The sequence below is a fragment of the Ixodes scapularis genome, unplaced genomic scaffold (genome assembly GCF_016920785.2).
Source record: "Ixodes scapularis isolate PalLabHiFi unplaced genomic scaffold, ASM1692078v2 PGA_scaffold13__105_contigs__length_92229423, whole genome shotgun sequence".
Lineage (NCBI taxonomy): Eukaryota > Metazoa > Arthropoda > Arachnida > Ixodida > Ixodidae > Ixodes > Ixodes scapularis.
Window position 1 is genome coordinate 72,197,541 of NW_024609839.1, and position 15,627 is coordinate 72,213,167.

At 48.2% G+C, this 15,627-nt stretch overlaps 1 protein-coding gene across 1 annotated transcript in view; it reads right to left on the bottom strand.

Moving 5' to 3' along the window:
• LOC115316570 (cytochrome P450 2J4) overlaps positions 1 to 15,419 on the bottom strand; it is a 28,361-nt gene extending 12,942 nt beyond the window's left edge. Inside the window, exons 1-4 of the mRNA XM_042289672.1 lie at positions 15,190 to 15,419; positions 9,596 to 9,720; positions 8,089 to 8,195; positions 801 to 1,102 (exon numbers count right to left, since the gene is read on the bottom strand). Coding sequence (XP_042145606.1) covers positions 801 to 1,102; positions 8,089 to 8,195; positions 9,596 to 9,720; positions 15,190 to 15,419 — 764 coding nt within the window. The remainder of the gene's footprint in view (positions 1 to 800; positions 1,103 to 8,088; positions 8,196 to 9,595; positions 9,721 to 15,189) is intronic.
• Between the last annotated feature and the right edge of the window lie 208 nt (positions 15,420 to 15,627).

A 15,627-nucleotide genomic window follows, 5' to 3' on the forward strand; every position in this document is an offset into this window, starting at 1 on the left:
TCACGTGGTACGTTCAGCGCGCTCTAGAGCGCTCTTTTGAGAGCACGCCAGAATCGAGTGGTAGAAAAAGAGCGCGGCGACGTGATCGCGTGGTTCATTCCCTGGGCTTCCCTCTTTTCGAGAGCACTCCCTGGCGTTCTTGAGGCAAGGAAGCTCTCGGAATGAACCACGCGATCACGTCACCGCGCTCTATTTCCATTGCCTGGTTCTGGCGCTTTTGAAAGAGCGCACAAGAGCGCACTGAAAGCACCACGCGAATTCCCCGTTAAAGTGAAACGGAGCGTTAGGTTCACCGTGCCAGGGGATCTAATCTGTACACTCGGCGAAAACTTCGGCGAGGAATCCGGCAACCGTGATTGGCCGGCGTCGCGCTTGACCTTGGCGCTGGCCAATCATAGCCGCCGGATTTCTCGCCGACGTTTTCGCCAAGTGTCCAGATTAGAGCCCCAGATAAGAGCTCCAGATCGGTAGCTCTGAGGTAAGGCACCAGCTGAGGCAAAGCGCGTTTGAATCCCGGGCCGAGCTGTCCACAGTCTGGCGGAGGCCTATATTACGGATAAGCTGGCGTGTTACCGAGCTTTCGGTTACACATCAAGAAGATACCCACGTGGTTCAAATGAACAGTTCTTCATTAGGGCGTGTCACATACATCATTAGGCCGCGTGAACTCCCAAATTTGAAATGTCGGGAATCGTTGCCCTTGTCTTCGTGACTATGATACTAGACCCAGAGAGTCAGAACTCTTGTTTGTTTTCTTTTTGGTACATTATGTCCGCGGGAAACAAATCATCTATACGTACCATATGAACTGCTTCATCTTCCCAACAAGCTCTTTCAAGGCGCCGAATCTAGTCAAGTACAAGGTGGTAAGCGTTCTCAAGGTCCTGGGCACAAAGGCTATGAGCGCACCAGCGGCAAGACACCTCATGCTCTCTCCGAGTATGCCATCCAGCATCTTTCTCTTGGGGTCGTCGAACTCGTACCGGTGTCCGAACACTAGAGCAGAAGCGTTATTCGACACGCTGGGAAACAGGTATTGTTCGACGGGAATCGGCCGCCCGTTGGTCTCCGAAATCTTTTCGGCGAGGTACTCGATCTCCGCCTGCCAACAGGAAGGGAGGAAATTTCATTACCACAACTATGGCGGCTTTAGAGGAAAATAAACTTTCAGCCTGCGTTAAGGTCTGCTTACAGTAAACACATTTTGTGGCGTGCACGGCAAAAAAAACGAAAATCGGGCACGATTTTTTAAGAACTATGTTTTATTCGGCGAGGGCATCATCCACACTGCCGTGCGCGAAACAGCACGGCTTTTCTTCTCGCCTCCTCACTGCCTTCTCCTCCCCTCTCTTGTTTTCGGGAGGTTTTTAGACTGTCAGCAGCAGCGAAGGCCTTGACTAACAGTCAGCAGAGCGTGAGTGGCTACCTCTTGGGAATTACCTCAAGAACACTTTTCAAACACGCAAGCGAAGGGTGCCGATTCCCCCGACAAAAATGCTCCTAAAGTGGACTGGAAGTGAAGAAAAAAATTAGACGTTTACAGGTTTCTGTAACGCCCAACTAGAGCTACTGCGGCTCTTGAGGAGGAGGAGGGGAGGGTATGCCCCTCTTCATTCTCCGCCAAATTTAGCGGGGAAATTTTACCCTGATGACGTCACACGTGTCGTCATACGTGACGTCACGAGTGCAAATTTAGCAAGAATATATTTTCCGCCAAATTTAGCGGAAGATTCTCCCCGCTAGGTTTAGCGGGAACATTGGCAATGTTAGATGCGTGTGACGTCACGTCATACGTCACGTGTTGTTCTATAATGATGTCACACGTGACGTCACATGTGACGTCATTAAGGGTAACTTCACGTTACACCCGTGACCCTCGTGAGGGTAACCCTCGTAACCCTCGTGAGGGTAACATTCGTGACCCTCGTTAGGGTAACTTTCGTAACAATCACGAAGGTAACCCTCGTGACGTCACACGTGACGTCATGTGTGACGTCATTATGGGGAACGTCCCATAATGTAACGCACGGTTACGCCGATGGCGACGCCGACGGCGACGGCGACGCCGCTCAAGCCAGAAATGGGCGCCTAAGAGCTGCGCTCTCAAAAACTTCCCCTTGCATCCTGCAAATGCCGTGCGCGGCCCAAGCCGTGTCCCGCAGTGACAGCCTTTTAAAAAGAAGGCACTCTTGTTTTTATTGCATGATTGTCTCTGAAAGCCCCACTTTTGCTGACACTTCCCCGGCCTGGGTTTAAGCATGCGTCGAGAGTGCGGGATCTCCTCTTAAAGGCTCTGTTATACTCCGACGTAACGCGCGCGCAAGCGAACGCTGGCTGAAGTCGACTACGTTACGTCAATCACGCCGCGCGCGTCAAAAATTTGCCTACTTTATACTCCGGCGGCTCCCGCGGCGCGCGTCGGTGGGCCGCCGGCGCGGCGCATGCGCAGGCTCTTACTACGAGGGCACGTTCCCTGCGAGAGTGCGCCACTTCCGGTTCCTTTTCGTTTCGAATAGCAGACGAAAATCCTCGCGCTTCTTGAGCGCCAAGATCGAGCGATGGCGTGGACGTACCTTGCACGACGAAAACTCGCGCTTGCACTGTTAGTACACCGCCTGCGCCGCAAGCGTAGGTGGTCAATGTACATACGGTACATCTTTGACAAGCGCGCGGTCTACGGTACTCAAGCTTCCTCGTGTTGTAGACACACAAGTGAGGACGAATTCCCTCGATCAGCTTTTCGACCGACCGAGTCCGATTCTTCAAACATGACTCCACACGGAGCGGTGCTCCCGTCGTCTGCTATTGTTCGTATTCGCCGCGCTTCCCGCGCGAGGGTTGCCGGGAGCCAGCGCGATGCTTCCTGGTCCGGCGTCGCTGGCGGCCGGCGCGGAATACGGCATGCTCCATTTTGGCGTCGAGGCGGTCAGGCTGCGTCGAACGCCGCCGGTCGCGTCGGTTACGCCCATAGAGGTATTATAATGTACGCTAGAGGTTCAAGTGGCGCTTGTGTGCTGCTGCAAATTGAAGCAGACAAAAACCGGTCAAAAATTGACTTTCGGTAATGAATTTCTATGGGAAAAAGCGAGTGCATTTTCTCGCTGCGCTCGATTATAAGAGCAAGTATCACGAATATTTCGTATGTACTGGCACATTGGAACATTTCTCAGTCACGCAGACAAAATAATTGGTCAGTTACGGCGTTTTTATGTGAAATTCGTGGCATGAAAAGCGGTGCTAAAACCGCTTCGTACATGTATTTATGTGCACTGTCGGACACTGTTAGCGCGAACACGGCATCGGCACTTTCCACCATGGGGGATATACGTGTCAAACGAACGAAGGACATGTGGAAAACCAAGAGAGACGGCAAGAACTATGCAGTAACACTAGATAAGTAACTCCATGCGCATGCAGGCGATCAAAATAAATTGAAAGCCACGTAATATAGTCCGATTTGTAATAAATAAGTACTGCTTTATTCTTTCTGCTCATAAATATGTGCAAAGATGCATGTTCTGGGTTCCAATCATCAACCGCACGCTCCAAATCTTTGCAAATAGGGAGAAGTCAGCGAACAGATGCCCGATAAAAACTGCCCGACATAGGAAATAATAAAAAGGCACACCTTTCGTAGTCCACGTCCTTTATTTCTCACATTCAAATGTTTTTTAACCGTCGTAAAGAAGCACGAAGGAGTCATTTTCATAGACTGACAGGACGGGCATATTAGCAATATATAAGCGCCACCGCAATGCTAGCGAACCTTCAACACACTCTACATTCCTTTCGATCGTTAGTTAGCTCAGAATCGTCGCTCGTTTTTACATACCTGCCATGGAACATAGGTTTGGGCCTGAAATATAGCGAAGCTTAACATCGTTCAGTAGTAAAGAAAAATGCTGTAACTAAAGCAATTACACTTTTACAACATTAATAAATGTACATGCTATCCGGTACCACCGAAATGATAAAAGTTATTCATGTTATTTTCCGGCGAGGAGACAAATTTCACACGCGTTTTCCCATAGGAATGCACAGGAGCACCGCAAAAGTAGACTGGTTGCTGTCTGCTTCAATTTGCCTCCCGGAAGTCGCATAGACACTAGCGCCAGTTGAACCTCTAGCGTACATTATAATAACTCTATGGTTACGCCACGACGCCGAAGTATAAAGCGTCAGGTTTCCGCCGACGTGATGTCGCTGTGACGCGCTCGCACGCCCGCACGCGTTACGTCGGAGTATAACAGAGCCTTAGGTTGTTGGAGGAACTTCGCCAAAAAATGAGAACCCAACTACCCAGAACACGAAAGACGATATAATATGGTGTAAGAAGACCACCCAATCAATATTTTGCTACTGTGTCACGTATGTTTTTAATAAAGTCCAAAAACGCAACTGCTTGAAACCGAAACCGAAACTGGACTGGGGAGGCAGAAGAATTATAGGGGAGGAGGAGGATATCGAAAACCGCGTGACTGTGCAACTTTTTTTTTTCTATCAATGCATTTTCAGGTTTTTAGACGCCGCGAAAAAAATGGCTATAATATTTTTCTCTCATTTCTAGGATTGGGTTTGTGCCTTCGATGATCAACGATTTTGATTATCTTTGATGGGTGTGGTCTAAACCACAGAAAACGGCACGTGACCACGGAAAAGAGAGTGAGCGCGACTCAAACCGGCCAGTTATCTATCGGAGGTTTTCGTGCGAAAAAAAAAAAAAAAAACGAATTTTGAGCCGCAGTTTGTGTTCTGGGTAATTGGGTTCTCATATGCCATGTACAAAAAAAGAAAAAAAAACAACCTTGGCGAGCATAAATATCCTGTCAGTGTCCCTTTATGTATATCTAGGGTTACGTGTTTTCGGATCAATCGGATAAATTCCGAAAAACACTCGCCGGTAGAATTTTCGACAATTCGGATTTATCCGAAAAACTATAAATTTCTAAGTCAGAATGTCACAAAACAAAATTCCTAGAAAGAGTATTTTATCCATAAAGGCTATCAAAGTACAAAGTTCGTCGTCCTAAAAAAAAAAGAAAAATTAAAGGCCGATTCAGCTGTTATTCTTTTTTATTTTGAACTATACACCAACTCATGTGTGCAAACAAACTGGAGCGCCCCTAGCGGACGCCACCGACGCCGCGCATGCGCGATGGGGGTGTGGACAAGAAGCTCGCCGTCGTCCAGAAACAAACCATTGTAATGGGATGTTTTCGGCGTCGGTGTGAGTCCCCAAACTCTTTTTCGCGTTGGAATTGTTGATTCTACGTCTTCCTGGCAGTGTCTGACTACTTGAGCGGCCTCAACGAAATTAACGAGGCTCGTTACACCGCAAAACTCGACGTGAATAATGTGACATGCGGCGATTCATTCCGCGTGGATACCGCAGAACGGACGCTAAGGCCTGATTCGCATGATGAGATTTCGCTTTCAAATTTCAGTCGCGTCGTCACTGGGGCTGCAAAAGCCTGAACCGTTGCTGAGATAGACGACGACGATACTGAAAATCGCAAGCAGAATCGGGCGAAACAAGTGAATCAGGCATAACAAGTCGGTGATGGCCACTGGTAACAATGATCAGCATCTCCTTGCATCATGGGCGTACCGACCGGGGGGGGGGGGGGGGGGGGGGCCTTGCCCCCCAGTTCTAAGAGTGGGGGGGCAAGGCATATGTTTTGCACCCCCCCCCCCCCCCCCCGCCCCCTGAAACAGCCGCCACTGGGCAGGGCAAACACTGACCGGCGGCGCTCAAGAGATATCAAGGGCACCACCGCCCGGCCCCGGTGTGTGTGTGTGTGGGGGGGGGGGGGGGGGTTGGTTTGCCCCCCCACTCAAAGACAAGCTGGTACGCCACTGCCTTGCATCTACTTTTTACATCGAGCCAGCTTACAAACCTCAAAACTTAAGTCTTTTGAGGCCTGCACTCACTTTTTATCGCAAGCACCGGGCCGACATTTGGTCTACGGGCCGGTGTCGTCTAAAAGAGCAGACGACAGGCCGAAACGTTTGAAAGATCAGAAGACAGTTCGAACGATCAGGCGGCCGCTTGAGCTTAAAGACGCACTAAACGTAGTCCGCAGGTGGTCCGTACAACTTGACGGTTTTCCGGCGTTCATGTTGGGTCAAAACAAATATATCTGATGACCGCAAGCATCCTTGAATTCAACCCAAAGTTCTTCCCGCCCAAGCAATCGTGGTCCCACAGCGTCTGGTTTTCCCTTTTCACGGCACACATCCCATTCTCGGACGAACCGAGCACATGAAAACTGACCTACAAACCTTTCTCGACTTTTTTTGGAACAGCCCCAGCCGTGGCGTTTTGACGAGAATGCACCTTTTAGAGCGCAGCTCTTAGGCGCCCGTTTCGGGCTTGAGCGGCGTCGCCGTCGGCGTAACCGCGCGGTGCATTATGGGCAAATTTGCCCGCTAAATTTAGCGGAAAAATTTCCCCGCTAAATATAGAGGAAATATTCACCCCGCTGAATGTAACGGAAAACTTTTCCCGCTAAATCTAGCGGAAAAATTTCTCTGGGGGTCACGTGACCCCCAGGTCATGTGAGCCCCCTTCAAGGTCACGTGACCCCCCGAGGTCACGTGACACCTCCCGAGGTCAAGTGACACCTCCCGAGGTCACGTGACACCTCCCAGGTCACGTGACCCCCTCCCCGAGGTCACGTAGGGGTCACGTGACCTCGAGGGGGGAGGGGTCACGTGAGCCCCCCCCGACGTCACGTGACCCCCCCCCCTCCCGAAAACACGTAAACCTCAGTACCCTTCCCTCCTCCTCCTCAAGAACTGCACTCTAATTCGGCATTACGGGGAGTTGTAATCGGCATTCACTTTTTGTCTGGTACCTTTCAAAACAACACACGAATACACCTCTCAAATGGGGACATCCGCCCACAGCCCCAGACCGGAAGTGCGCCCGACACGCCACCCCCGCGCCTTGAGGTAACAGAGTTGAGTTCGCGTATAGACAAGTGGGAGGTTTCCATTTATCTCGTCAAGGATCGTTCAGTACAATGAGCCAATGTACTTATGAACCACGACAAAGGCAACTGTTCCGGTTTCCAGTTTCGACCGTACTATTTGTGCTTCTTAGAGCGAAGACGGGCTGTTTTTTTATCACAGTGAAAGATGTGCACCTGTAGACTTTATAGGATGCGGAGAAAAGCTGAGCGTTTTATGCATCCAAAATTTCGGCTATTCTAAAGTACCAACGTTTATTCAAGTAACGCCAGTTTTCAAGATTTGTCGTGGGACCGTTAGTGCTGGCCATCGCAGGGCGCAAATGCCAAATGCAGCTGAAAAATGTCTTTGGATACCGGTCATATTTTCATGGAGTTAGCGAACGTCCGAATATTATTTATTTTTATTTTGAAAAAATGAAAGCCGTTTACAACTCCCTGTAACGCCGAATTAGAGCGCAGCTTTTGAGGAGGAGGGAAGGGTACTGAGGGGAAGGTATACCCCTGCTCCCTCCTCTTCAACTCCTCATCCTGCCTGCTACTCCTCCCTCCGAGCGACGGCGCAGACGCCGTCAGCGTCGGCGTAACCGTGAGGTCACGTGACTCTCGTGACGTCAGGTGACCCTCGTGACCTCGCGGGGGTCAGGTGACCTCGCGGTTAGGCCGACGGCGAAGGCGACGGCGACGCCGCTCGAGCCAGGAACGGGCGCCTAAGAGCTGCGCTCTGAAATAAGAACATTGTGAAATTAAACTTCGAATTTTGAGAAATTGGGCATCGAACAAAAGTAGACTCCGACAGACCCCGCATATCCAGCGTAAAATGAACTCCGATAAAAAAAACCTCCGAATTTCACAAAACTGAAACTCTGAAAACATGAAATCCTAGATATATCCCTGTCACGCAGCGTTTTAACGTCAAGTATAAAACGCAAAAATACCTTGTCTTTTACTAGATAATCTAACGCTCGCATTATTTCATATTATATGGGAATTATACTCTTTTTAACAGCACATATAGAAATTGAGATAGGTTGGGAATTTAACTCCTAACACGCCGGGTCACTCACAAAAATTAGTTGTGTTTCGATCACACAAAACTAACGTAAACGCAGCTCACCTGAACCTGCGCTTCCATGTCTCTTTGACCATACGCTGGCGAGTTGATCGCCTGCACGCAGTACTTTCTGTTGTCAATCCAAGATTTACCATTTAGAGTCGTAAGCCCTGAAAAAAAAAAGTCGCTTCACTTAAAGACTGGCCAACAAAAAGGTTTTCCGCAGGGTACAAAAATTCTCCTCGCCACCCTTCACGTTTCCTCCCCTCCCGCTGCTATCTTGACGTTGGTGGATTTCTTTTGTTGATACCACTTGTGGGCTGGATAAGCCGGGATGAGATCCCGGCTTATGTGTCGTTATTTATTATTCTTTCGGAGGGGCTGCAATGGTAAGCGAGCATTTATCCGGCGAGGTCCCAAATTTTTAAGTGGCTTAGAAATAAGAACACCAACAAATGCGTAGGCAGTTTGTTTAAAATGACGCAGTAAGTTATAAGTACAAAACAATCGTAGCTTTCTACATCAGAACGTGACTCAGTAGAAGTACGGAACTATAACCATAAGTATTAAATTTCTGGTTAAAATATGGAAGGAATATTGCGAAAAAGAAAGGGACTCCACCTGCGACAAATGTATGTAGAATATTCAACACAAAATTTGATACTACAACAAGCACAAGCAAGCTAGCAGACACAACACTCTAAAAAAAAAAAGAGTGTAATTGGGTACACCCATAGGGAGTGTAAGTGCTTGTCACAAATCCTTTGGGGGAATATTTGTACACTCCGAAGGTGGGTGTATGTGTACACCCGTTGGAATGGTGCACATGTACACCTTATTCTACACTAATCTCACTCGAAGGGAACACAGGTGCACCTTATTCAATGGTGTACAGCTACACCTCTTTCTACACCCAATGAAATGATAGGAAACACAGATGCACCCCACTCGAAGGTGTACCACTGCACCGCTTAATAAAGCCGCCTCACTCAAAGGGAACACAGATATACGCCCCGCTCAGTAGTGTACAATTACTGCCCTTTTTACACCTGCTGCCCTCAAAGGGAACACAGGAGCAACCCGTTCAAAGGTGTACTGTTGCGCCTCTTTCTACACACATTGAATTCGAAGGGAACACAAATGCACCCAATTCAAAGGTGCACTGTCACACCACTTTATGCACCCGCTTCATAACTAACTTCCTAAACCTATTTAAGATGTCAAAGAAACCTGTATGCGCCCCGGTGATTGCAAAGGGGCAGGTAAAAGGACACGCGGGGTTGTTTTCTAATCTCCTAGAAGTTTGACTTTTGGTTCTCCTGAATAATACCACAAAGGATTGCATTATTTAATAAACAGCATAATTAACCCGTGTCGGCAGGTAAGGTCACGTGTAAGGTGTCATGAACACCTTCTTTTTGTTACGCAGAGCAGTTCACATCTAGATTTTTCTTTATTATTGCTTATGACTAACTTTGCCGGTGCATCTCTCCATCCTCGTTTGAATGATTGCAAACTCCTTGGTAATCTCGGAAAAGGAAATGAAAAATTGAGTTAAGCGTATACGCACCTGACACTCCGGCTTGCTCAAGAACAGCGTTCGATTTTCTCGCCAACAGTTGTTTCTTCGAAAAACCTTCTCGGATGCTTTGGTAGCTGTTGAGTACAACCACGTTGACAGCTCCGAGACGGACACTGCGAAATATGTCACGAAAATAAGAGAAAAAAATTATAACCATGACCAGATGACAATTATGTGATGGTACATGGATGGTTTCCGTACTTCATAGTCAAGCCTTGTCTTCGCGTATTCGCCCTTTTTTGTTTGGCAACAATCTCAGTGGCGGCATCCACAGGGTAGTACCGGCACACTTCCGGATTACGTATTTTTGCTAATTTTTTACTCATAATTCTTTTATCATAAGAGTGAAATAAGCAATATACAGACAGAATACAAAGAAGGATGCGTCTTTCAGCTTTCAATGGCTCCACTCTATAGGGGAAAAAAAGCGATATGTGGGGGCAGCGTACGCCCACCGGTTTCCAGGCGCTCCTTGTAGGGCATCGTTTCACTTTCTTGCATGCTGCCCATAAAAAAGTCTATTTCCTTATCAGGATGCGGGTTACTGGACTCCCGTAAGGTCGTCTTTTGTGGGTGCTGATCGTTTGAAAGCATGTTCCATTAATTAGTCCAAGCTTCTGTCGTTGCACCTAGAGTCACTGTATGGGTTCCCAGAGTAACAAAACTCCGAAGGTTCGTTCTGGAACCGCGGTGCGGCACTGAAACCAAAATCATGGCGCCGCCATCTTGGGTCCACGCGTCAACGGGGGTACGAAGGCAATAGTAATATGGAGCGTGTTGAAGGAGCTGGTTCATTCCGCGATACGCGGAATGAACGAGCTGTATTCGGCACTCACCTCACAAAGCTTGCTTGTTGCAGTGGGCTCGAAATCTTTCCTTTTTATTACCACCAGACAAGCCCTCTTCTTCCGTCTTGCAGTTGCGTTCTTCCCAAACGGGATTCGGAAGACCATCTTCCCATCCTCCGACCTGCTGCTGCACCCAAAAGCGCAACAAGCAGGCATTGCGCCACTAAACACACAACCTCCTCGTTTTTAACGACGATAACCGCGTGGAAAAGACGGCGCGTAAAGGCGCGTTCGATGAGCAGTTGTTTGCTGGACCCAAGATGGTGGCGATTAGAGCCGTTTGAAGCGCTGATGCAGGTGAGTCTAGCGGTGCTTGTGCCACGTGATCGCTACTGTCCAATGCTGCCAAATGCTGCTCACCAAGACAAAACATGATCGGCTAGAGTGAGTATGTTGTCGGCAAAACGCAAAAAGAAAAGGAATGCGTTACTCTGGGAACCCATACAGTGGCTCTAGTAGCACCCTAAGACCCTTAGCTTTAGGTCCCCGTGGTTGGTCAGGAAGGATGAAAAACAGTCACGCTTTCAGAAACGGCAAGTGAGAGTGACAGACGAAGTTTCCTGAAAGCCCTTTGCCAATGACTTCCGAGCACGTGTGTTTCCTTAAGTAAAGATGGGTGCACTCCCGCCTTGTCTACGAACCGCGATCGAGTGTTTGGGTGTATTTTCGACGGTTCGTTCGCTTTCATGGGCGTCAATCTGTTGCTAAAGTCGCTGACAACTGTTCAGCGGACAAGTATTTACACAGGCGGTGTAATTTAAACCGCAATCTAGCCCCAATGTTACTGTAGTTTGCAGTTTAGTAAGATGGGGCGGGAAATATTGTTATGAGACTACGCCCTTTAAAGAATGCTTCGCGGCGATGCGCTTAGGTTGGACATTATACGATAATTTTTTTGTCATTATTAAATCTAATTTAGGGGGATAGGAAAGCGAAAATTTAGCGCCTATTTCTTTGTGCAAACGTGGTCTCTTTTATGACAGCAGTTCACAAATACCTGTCTCTCGTCCGTAAACACAAGAAAATTAATTTCAAAGCGAATAAAAATTGGGGCTCCAATCCACGCTGGGAAGGTGGTTGGTCAGCGAAGCTGTGGTGTCACCTGCAACGATCGCCTACTGCACTATACGAAATGCCGCCACCGGTCGCAGCACGCCGCCGCTGGTCGAATTGCCGTTTCTTTTCCCTTCGCCGCTCCTCTTCACGCTGCTCCTTGGGAGTCCTAACTATGCGTGGCCTATTCATCGCGGTGCTGCAGCAACAATCAAATCAGTTGCTATCCTCCGTTTCATATTACGTTTAAGCGCAGCGGATGCTACGAGTCATCGGAGCCAATCGGAGGCCACGTGTGTGTCACGTGACCTTAGAGAGGGGGCACAGCGACACGCGGAAAGCGTATCACGGGCCACGTCGACAAAACGGGATTGGCTAAGATAGCTCGTAGCATCCGCTGCGCCCGGACGTAAGGTGAAATGGGTTATAGACGGGTTCCTCTTTTATATATGAAAGGCTAGTGACGTCGCTCCCCACGTCGCAAGCTGCCGTCGCGGCTGTAGATTGGGCAACAGTAATCTTCACCGGGAACGTATACGGTGAGCGCTACGTGCTTCGCATTGTTTTCAAGAGGTCCTTATCATTCAATATATGGGTCGGATGCTTGTTTTGTGCTTATTCTTTATTGAAACGAATGTTGTGCTGTATTTTGTATGCGTGGTGATTGTACTTTTAGCTTCATTCTTATGAAGTCTTTTTTTCCGTGATAATGCCGATACGAAAACACACGCGGGAAGAAGGAACCTGCTTCGCATTGTTCGCAGGCGCCGTTATCATCCATTATGCGGTTTGCACTTCACACGAGGGCTTCGAATGACGTCAACCCCTTTCGAAGCAGCTGCAAACCTAATCTTTACTGAAACGCTTCGGAGGGTGTTCCTATATGGTCACACGCGCCTTATCATCCGTCATGTGGTCTTGATGCTTGTTCTGCGGTTTTCTTTATTGAAACGGACACCGAGCTGTATGCTGTATGCCTGATTATAAAGGAGATATGCTGTTTTGCCTTCAGTAGTTCGCCGGGGTTTTTTTACTTACAACGCCAACGACACGAAAATTTCTTTGGCTGGTTGAGGTTACAGCTTCGCTGCAAAAACGATTGCCCAATACCGCCTGGTAGTTGGGGGGGACAAGCTTCGTTGGAATGTTTGACGTCACAGGCCCATCAGTTGCAGTGCCACGGAGCGGCGTGTCATATGAAGGCACACGTGAACGAGCGGCACATGGCACACGTTTCAGTTCTAGCACACGATACCTCGGGTATTCCCACTTGGCGGGATTGTAACGCGCTGACGATAAAGCTGGCGCCACCAAGTGGTTGCGATCGTGAGTACCGTATACCCTGGACCATTTATGGGTACTTGACGTTGCGAGCGTGACGTCACGGTAAATACCCAGAGACGCATCGCGACTCTTCGATGGCCGATTTTGGAGCTCTCGCCCAGCTCGTTATGGAATTCGTCGGTTGGAACGGAAAATATAGTCATTTGCTGAAGAATGCAAACGTGTGATTATCATTCAGGGATATTATGGATCATATTTCCCCCATTTCAAAGTGTTTCGGGGATATATCAAGTTTTGATTTTGTGCTCCTTTAAAGGGACGCTAAAGTGATTTCTGATATCATTTTTCGGCAGGAACTCAATCTACGTAGCCTAAGCATCCTATAATACCCAAAACTACATTCACGCGTCGCCTTTTTCGCTTTTCAAAAAGCAACCAAACGCCGCGACAAGCCCTTTTTAATGCGAAGGCATTAACTGTCCCATGAACTGGAGCCGGCGGCATCTATACACCTTTCCAAAAAAACGCTCCTAGGCCGCCGCCATGTTGCTAATGCTGATACGGCTGGTGCGACTCTCGCGCGCTCTATCAGCTCGACATTTTCTGCCACTCTCTGGGACTGTGAAAATCCGCTCAGCGCGATTCGCTACATATGTTCTAGATATGTTCTCACACCTTCCACTGTGAGAAATAGGGCTAGTAAGTGCCTGCCATTCAAGCTTTTCCGCTCAACATTCACGGGAAACGAAGGAGAGGAAGGACGTCGAGCGGCCCTCTGCGCGATTTTGCGAACAATGAGAATTGTTCTCCCCCCTCCCAGAGATCATCCGCGCAGAGTCCTCTCCAAAAATAGTTGTCCGGGTCGGGGTGGGAAACGGGTCAGTCGCGTTCGTTCCTTTGCCTTGGTGCTGTAGTGAAAAAGAGAAGCTCTCCCCAAAAAGTGCCCCAAAACAAAGTCAACTTGGATTCCGTTCAATCGTAAAGATATGGCTATCGTCGACTGTGACTGCGTTATCTGATAGCTTTCTCAAGTAAATTCTTTTCCGATAGCTCTGCATCGTGTGGCACGTGCAATATATTGTTCGAATGTTAAAACTTTCTAAATTGTATGTCCGTGTCCTGTCCATCGGTGAACACGTTATTTGTGAGCGTGAAAAATGCATGCCTTTCGGCTATTTTCTGTTGTAAATTATTTTCGACAACTAAGCGCTTTGTCGTTTGACATGCGGCTAATCGGGCGGCGCCATCTAAACTTATTCTAGAAAAAAAAAAAAAACGACAACTAACATTCCAGTCGGATGCGTTCTGTCGCGCGCGTACCCAACTAAAATACTTTCCAGTTTTTTTTTTTCTTTTTTCTTCTTTTTTTCTAAATGTGGTACAATGCTTTCTCAATGTTTTCGGAAAATTTTCTGTCAAAATATAGCGCGAAAAGACTAGAATTTAGCCGCCAGCAGCGTTCGAACTACGCCTACGCAGGCTGCGCCTATTGAAATCACAGTCCTCTCGGTTAAAGTTTGCAGGAACGACGATTAGGATCTACCCTCAAACTCAGTGACTGGGCTCGAAAACGGTTTGTTGCCTCTGCGGTCGAGTGTTTCTGGGAAAGGTGTATATCCGCGTAAAAACGGCACCTAAAAACCCGTAGCCGCAAAAAAAAAATGCACCCGAAATGGTTGCGACGCGTCTTATCAAATGCTTTGTCACCGTCAAAGGTCAATAGCGGACGCGCCTCGGAAAAACAACAAAAACAAAGAAAAGCACAGCAATGCAGATGCCTCGTCTCTGAAGCCGGCGGATACTACCCAGGTCAAAACGGACGCGCTTCAGAAATAAAACACAAAGAAAAGCACAGCGATCCAATGCTTCTTCACGGAAGCCGTCGTGAAGCCGGCAAGGTTCGTCGCGCCTGCGCAGTGGGGAGGCGGGATGTCACCACCGCAGCGCCGTGTACGATAGAAGACGTTGCGCGCTGCTTCTAGAAATGCGCAGCGTGTAGGAATGAATTCCTACAAGTAAGCAGTCTTAAGCGTATCTGCCGACTTTTTTTTTATTTTTATTAGATATGTCAGAAAAAAGTGCGTGTCACGGTGTTTTGTCGCGTTTCAAGGGCGAAAAAGCCTACGCGTGATTATAATTTAGGGTTTTCTGCTATAGTTAGAGTGGATAGGTATAGCTCGCGCTATAGGAAAAGGATCTTAAAAATCCACTTTAATGCCCCTCTAAGCTATTTGCCGGCCATGCCTTAACGACATAAGCAAAATATTTTGCACACACAAAAAAAGTGTACGAGGCATTTGATCTTGAAACGCATCTTTGCTTCTCAATCATACGACGGGATATCAAAATGTCCCATCCGTACTCTTCCGGTAGTATAAGCTCGACGAAAATTCTCACCTGAAGACTGGTCCGTATTTGCGAGAAAGGTCTCTGAAGAAGATGTGGTGCTTTTTTCGTAGAAAAGGAAGGTAGCCCACCAGTGGAAGCCCCCAGGGCCCCGGCGGCGACAACACAGCCGCTCGCTTGTGTTTCCGGGTTTTCCGCACCCAGAGAGCTACCGCCACCAAAATTACCCCGCTGACCAGTGTCGTGAAAATAGCTGCAGTATCTTGTTCCTGTAAAAACATCCGCGTACTTTTTTTTTTCTTTTTTTTAGGACGGGGGGGGGGGGGGGGGGGGTTTACTACCGTTGCCATATTCTTTTTAACGAGAATAATTGCAAGGGGTTTCTGAGAAACAAGAATCGTGTTTACAATTCGGGTAAATTAACTGAGCATCGTAAAAAGCTCAAACTCCGTGAGAATCTGACGCTAACGGTTTAGATAGAACGCGAAA